The 7,490-nt window shown below is 33.2% G+C and overlaps 1 protein-coding gene across 1 annotated transcript; it reads right to left on the minus strand.

Moving 5' to 3' along the window:
- Positions 1-386: 386 nt before the first annotated feature.
- Positions 387-1,325, minus strand: LOC101626339 (olfactory receptor 4F3/4F16/4F29-like). Its single transcript, XM_004687493.1, has one exon. It carries the CDS (start codon positions 1,323-1,325, stop codon positions 387-389), a length of 939 nt encoding a protein of 312 aa, XP_004687550.1.
- Positions 1,326-7,490: the final 6,165 nt, after the last annotated feature.

Genomic DNA, 7,490 nt, shown 5'->3' on the forward strand with positions numbered 1-7,490 from the left:
CTAACACTTCCCCAACCATAGCTATGAATGTGATCATATTAGGGTGTTTACAGATAAAGACACATTATGAAAAGTCAAAATATAATAGTGTAGATTGGGATATATTTCCTGGATAAATCCCAGGAAAGCACACCCTTTTATATATTTCTAAAAATTATCTAATATATAAGTATTATTCCTTAGGAATTTAGGTTCAAGATTATTACAATCATTGCTTTATATATAATGTATATATAACTCTCTGGTTTCAAAAGTGAATGTCTTTTCTCCTATGAACAACAAGAAAAAAATAGTATGAAAGTGCCTGACCATAAGATAGAACAAATAAAACTTTCCGAATTTGGCAATCAATAATAAATATTACCAATTCACAATATAAGGGTCACTTAAGAGATCTTCCTGTCAGTTACTAGCTGTCTGCATACTCTCTTCATTGCCACCTTCATTTCTTGATTCCTGAATGTGTAAATCATAGGGTTAAGGACAGGAGTGAGAATAGCGTCAAAGATGGCCAGAAACTTATCTAGGTGTATGGAAGGAGATGGCCATGCATAGAAAAATATCAGTGGGCCAAAGAACAAGACTACAACAGTGATGTGTGCTGAAAGTGTGGACAGAGCCTTGGATGAACCACCTGAAGAGTGCTTGTGAACAGTGAGAATGATGACAGCATAAGAAATGAGCAGTATGATGAAGGAGCCAACAGAGATGAAACCACTGATTGCTGTGACCATAAACTCTAGTCGATAGGTGTCCGTGCAGGCAAGTTTGATGAACCGAGGAAGGTCACAGTAAAAGCTGTCCAGCACATTAGGACCACAGAATGGTAGGTTTACTACAAAAACCATTTGAATCATAGAGTGGATAATCCCAATTATCCAGGCAGACACTAAAAAGAAGATGCACAACCGTGGGCTCATGATGGTTAGGTAGTGAAGGGGTTTACATATGGCCACATATCTGTCAAAGGCCATGGCGATGAGCAACACCATCTCCACACCGCCAATGACATGGATGAAGAATATTTGAGTAATGCAGCCACCAAAGGAGATGACTTTGTGTTTTCTGAAAAGGTCATACAGCATCTTGGGACAAGAAACACAAGAAACTCCCATGTCAATAAAGGAGAGGTTGGCTAACAAAAAGTACATGGGGGAATGTAAGTGAGGGTCAGAAATCACAGTGAGCACAATGAGGGAGTTTCCCATCATGCTTGCCACATAAAGCATCAAGGAGAACAAAAACAGGAGTAGTTGGATCTCCCAGGAATTGGTGAGTCCCAGGAGCACAAACTCTGACACCGAAGACTGATTTGCCCCATCCATTGACTTTGTGGTAATGCTACTTGAAGACAACAGTAGGTGAAAATAAGGATTATGATAAGATGGTTTTAAATAATAGACATTAAACATTATGAAATCTTCCATTTTAGCATTAAAACTGGTCTAATATGTCCATGATTTCTGAGAAGAACTTACACAGAAACATTGGAAGCTGTCAAGTGGGGCTTTTTCTCTACCACTAATTTATTTCTGCATTTAAGACCTTGTGGATCTTTCTGGTGTTGATACCACGATACTATACATGTAGTATAAGATAATAAACATGAGTAACAGGAGCTCCACATCAAATCTTTTGATTGTTGTTCTAATATTACCCTGCTCCAATAATTGACTTAGTCTCTAATACAGACCTTTCTAGGCCTAAACCTTCATCTGACAGAGAGATCAACCCTATTTTCCTACACAAGTCATAGCATTGGAAATACATCCATCGTTATCTTAGTTAAATGTTTATTGTTTTGTTGAAATTGTGCCTTATTATAAATAGTACTTACTTTATGTTGTATTACCATTAACTGAGTACAGGTCCAGCTCATGAAGTAAATGGTAAACTTCTTAAAGACAGCAGTTATGAGTTATTCAAATATGGGTTTCCGAAGCAGTGAAAAAATAGTCCACAGAGATGTGCAGGTCTGTGAACTGTTAATAGTTTGCATAAAATTAGGTACAAAATTGAATGTGTTAGCAAGTTCTCTAGCAGTTGGTTCCCTGGTTTCTAATATTTGTCTTGTACTAAAGTAATTAGTCTATGAAAATTATGAAGTTGAAGAAAAAGGCTTATACTTCAACAGGGATAATTTCAGAAACACTGTGTTAGGCCACTTAGCCCATGATCTAGAATGTTCAAAGCTATGACATGCATCATAATTTAGTGGAAATCAATTTTAAAGAATTCAACAAAAGGACTTGTCACACTATCCTATAATACTATACTCTTATTTGGAGAAAAAAAACCATAGTTTAATAGAAAGAATAAAAGTTTGGGATTTAGATAATCAGGACATACACTAGGGTCAACCACCAACAGTTTGTTCTTGGGCAAGTGACTTAGACTCTTTGGTTATTCATCTACACAATTTTTGATGAAATAATTAATGTATCTTAATCTTATGGCTACATTAGTCATTCAGAGAAATTTGCTTATTTCTTTTCATAACTTTCTTTTGCAAATTACCACTCAATACAACAAAAGAACTCAAAACATAAATAATAAATAAGAAAATAAAACCTGCTTATTTTTAAACTTCAAAATATCAGAAAATATTTCAATAAGTATTTGGAATAATATGGTATTTATGTTTGTGAGTGACAGAACTTAAAATTTTTGCATAACTTCAATTAATTTTCTCTCAAAATTCTGTTAGCAGAACTTACCAGAAATGTTTGTTGTTGTTATTGTTGTAGTCTTACTATTTGCTAAATTCTTCCCAACTAGGCTTTAAACCCCATAAAGTAATGAACACATATGTCTCATTCAATCCAATGCATAAAAAAATTGGAATCACTGCAGGTATATTACAGACTCAAGAAATATTTCCTGAAACAGTGAATAAAATGTATTTCCTTTAATTTGGAAACTGATTGTGTTATAAAAGGTCAAGACAGAAATTCATAAAATATTGTCTATAGGAAACCCAGAGGTAAAAGAAGATAACAGCTGAATAATAATACAAGCTAAAATTAATGAGGTCAACCGTGGTACTTATAAACTCAAATCTTTCCTAATTTAGGATAATCTCTAATCATTATAGATCAGAAAAAGATAGCAAAATATTTTAAATTACAGACAAAAACCACATATTTTCTTAGTGTAAGACCTTGTACCAGAATCCAAATCACTGACTCCAGGCACAGTTCTCTACCAGTTCCCTGCTTTCTTTCTTTGAAGTGTGACTTTCTGAGGCTAAAATTTGCACTAGGCAGAATGCTAGATGTTGGAGGAAAAGTGAGCCCCTCTTTTAGCTAATGAGTGCCATTCATTGACAACTGGTAACTGCTACCTTGGCCTTCATGACAAAACATCCCTGACAACCGTTTATCATCTAAGTAATGTTCGCCAGTGTCCTGAGAAACCTGACAGTTTCCTGACACTGTTCTTATTGTTCAAGCAATACAGTGATGTGGTCTGAGTGGTTTACCTCTGGACTCATGATACAAAATGTCAGTGTGATCTGTTCCATTCATTCTCTTGCAGAAAGAACTGATAGCACTAAGTGAGTGCAGTAGAGGCTAATCATGCTAGAAACATCTGTAATATAAAGTTCAAGCTTTACCTTCTTCATAAGATCACTCTTGATTCCTCCAACCTGAGTACTTTTCTATCTCTAGTATGTCATTATAAGTTATCAAATGGATTGTAAGACTATTTCACCTGTAATAGTTCTTTATAAGATCCAACAATTCTGAGACTTAATAGGTTCTCAGTAAAATTTGAATTACACATTCACTCAAAGTATACTGAGACTGAACACAGATCTCAATACTCTGTTCAGGGTCTCTAGACCCCACCTGAGACTTCATATTAAAAGATAGACTCTATGCATGACTGTCATTGTTTGTTTAGCTCTTAAAATAGATTATAACAAATGTTTCTATTATTTTTTAGAAAGTGGTCTAGGAAAATAAAATGAGCGAAAGTTTCAGTATCTGAAAATAAAGTTTCATTCCGTCACCTAATATATTTGGCGAGATATATTTCATCCCTGAACTTTCTCCATCTGTAAAATGGAAAAAATTAATGAACTACAGAACTGAGAATGTGAGCTACTATGGTCACCAAATCTAGTTGATTCTTTTTCTGTGGTATATCTGGTAATGGAAATAACCTCTTTCCACAATGATTCTCACATAAATAAAATTCTAAAATTAAAATAATGTAATGAATTATTTGGAAATAAACTAAATGGACCAAGTTTATATTTTTCCCTCTGTTAAAAAAAAAATTTCACTCCCCTTACATTCACATAGAGGCTCGGCAGTCTCTTCTGGATCCCCTTCTTTGTATGTTTTTGCTGTTTGTCAACTCTCAAACAATGAACCATACGTAGTATAACACTTTAATGAGTCCCTGTTTTGTTTTTAGTCGAACTATAACCTATAATAGACCATTTAAAACTATTTGAAGACTGGTACTTTCCTACCTTATTTTTACCTTTTTTCCTACTTCCATTGTTGCAACCTATGATTTAGTAATATCTGTTTATTAATCTCAATGCTCTACTCTTCTATCTGGAAGGTTATAATCCATATTTCACAGTAAAAGTATCCTTATAATATTTAAATTCTTTTTCTTACTACTTTTTCATACTCTATGCACATTCATACATTTCTCTGCATGTTCCTATACATAGTATTTTATTCATAGCCTGAAAGTTTCACACTATAGCTGGCTTTATATGTAAGTGGTTGAGATTTGGGTTTGTGTTTATTCCTTTTTCTAAACTCAACTGTTAACACAAAATTGGAATTTAAAAGGCTAATATTTTTAATGACATGGAACTTACAGCTCAGATATAACAAAAGTACCTTTCAACATCTTAAAATTAGATTGCAATTCAAATAGTAATAGGCATAGCAGGTCTAGTACTTATAATATCACAGTTAACAAAATTTGAAAATATATAATTGGATGAATGAAAGAAAAAATAAGAAAACATAATAAGCTATGTCAAAATGAATACTAAAAAGAAAAATGGAATAAGTAAAACGTGTACCATGAGAAAAAGAAGGTATTCTCCACTTTAACTTCAGTAGTTTGTGAGGACTTTTGAACTACTCTCTTCAGGAAGTCCAGGTAAATAGGTGGCCAATTAATAAAATGTGAGAGACAAAATAAATAATATAACCATAAAAACATATATATACTACTATGTCTGCAGGTATCTTTTAAGTTTTTAGTATCTTCCAAAAGATTTCACCGTATACAAGTAACTGAATTTATTTAACTTCGTGCTCTCTGATTCCCTCAGTACATGAGATCTGGGAATTTCAGTAAAGCAGACGATATTAAGTATATAGAAACTGATAACACTGAGTAGTTTCCAGTAACCCATGAATAAGTTCTAGAAAAAAAAAAAGAAAGTTTAAAAAAAAGTAAGAAATAAATATTGCCTTAATGTACTAAAAGGAAAGGATATTCAAAATCAAATATCAAAGAACATGGGAAAATTCCCAGTTTGATGTGTGGAACTCACAGACTTCAATCCACATGATGCACAGTTAAGATCCAATTTTTTATGCTGAGCAATAGCCATAAAAGAATACTGAGTGGAGACACTAAGGTGAAGTTTTTCATCTAGAAGTCATCAAATGCTTACAGTAACCTACCACAATATATTCTGAAGTTACCTTTTCTGATAGAATGGATTTAACCAAAAGACAAAGTTTGTTTCTCTCAAATATATTAAATATAACCATTCATTATAATCTGTTAGCTCTTTGCATTTCACTGTGGTTAATTCTTTCTTTTTCACACATTTAGAATTTATTTATCCTACAGAAACACATTCCCAGACACTTCACTCTTGTAGAGTAATGAATTGCTGATGTCCAGTTTCCAAATAACAGAATTAAATCCTTGTAGATTAATGAATTGTTGACGTCCAGCTTCCAAATAGCAGAATTATCAAGCTGAGACCTAATGTTATCTCCTATGTTTGAAAAATCTAAACCACCATTCACATAAATTTCTTTCTCAGTATAAAGATATTAAAAGTTAGAACCTCCTTTAACTAAAATGTCCTGAATTTTATCTTTCAAATGTTCACAAAATCCTTCTTCATGTCTAGGTAAAAGCCTCTCCCCACCCATTACTTAAAATCATTCATTTTACTTTTATAACCATGTATAATATAGTATTTAGTATCCTTTCTGATTATAATCTCAACAAACTTGATACCCTTTTTAACCTTCTGCTCCAAGACTCAAAATGTACTTTTTTTTTTTTTATTATATCTTTCCCCTTAGAATAGCAGGGGTTGGGGGTGGGGATCACATTTATGAATATTTTTTCTACATCTTTTTGCATTCCACTTATGGTTCAGAGACAAAATCAACACATAAAGTCCTAAAGTGGTGAAACTTTTAGGAGAGCAGAAAAGCTATTTTTATGCCTTAGCAGTTTCCACATATTTATTTGTAAATTTCCACATATTGTGACATGTAATTTACATTGGAAATAGTTTAGTCAGCTTGGGTGTTTGGATCCCACTTCTAGTTAAACACCTATAAGATACTCCCATTTTGCAAATATGATCAGCATTTAATAAATTTCCTTCCCTTTTCACGTAAGTTCATCAGTTTGTACTTCATCTCTTTTGAAAAACAATTACTATTCTCCTGCTTTTATACTCTTGTATCATCAGTTCCTCTTACCTGTTTAGTATATTGAAGAATTAAGAGTCATTCATATAATTATCACTGGCAACAAGTTCTGACTACAAAACATAAACCATTTGACTGCCCAATATAACCTTCTCCAAAATGTCAATACTCTTTTCACAGTTAATTTCCACTACTAGTCAGTTGGTTACCCTGGAGACTATACTTATAGCATTTCATTCATGTACTTGATATTCATGTACTGTGATTTTCATCCATAGCAATTCCAATAACATAATGATCTAACACTGGAACTACTTTTCTTATTGTTAAAAATTCCCATTCTCCCATTTTACCTTGTAAAGAAAAGGACATCTTCATGGAGCCTTAGATTTTTCCTATAATTTTTCCTTCTACTGCAAAGTAACATTAAATCTTGCCATATATGGAAATGAAGCTCATTAGGAGCTCTTTAAGAGAGAAATCAAGTGATACTATATAGACTTGAGTTAAGAAGGAACTCAGGGATCAAGGGACTTGGTCCGCAGAGGCCTATTTGGTTTGACCAGTGCATCCAAATGTCCAAAAAGCTCCTAATAAAGCCCTAGAGAGAAAAAGAAAGAAAGAAAGAAAGAAAAGTAGACTCTTCACTTTGTCCTTAATATTTGCATGCCAGTTTGCTGAACATTTTACAATAATGGTAGTTGCCAATTACAAGTGACCTGCAACTAGGTAAATATGAACTCAAAAAAATTAATCATAATCATCTTGATCATCCCCAAAATAGCTTAGCTACTGAATTCTGAGTATTAAATTGTACTTGTACAT

Source organism: Condylura cristata, unplaced genomic scaffold (genome assembly GCF_000260355.1).
Source record: "Condylura cristata isolate star-nosed mole 26May11 unplaced genomic scaffold, ConCri1.0 scaffold00023, whole genome shotgun sequence".
Classification (NCBI taxonomy): Eukaryota; Metazoa; Chordata; class Mammalia; order Eulipotyphla; family Talpidae; genus Condylura; species Condylura cristata.

What these genes read in the sequence shown, in the direction of transcription:
- LOC101626339 (XM_004687493.1), bottom strand. Translation starts at nt 1,325, where the DNA reads ATGGATGGGGCAAATCAGTCTTCGGTGTCAGAGTTTGTGCTCCTGGGA.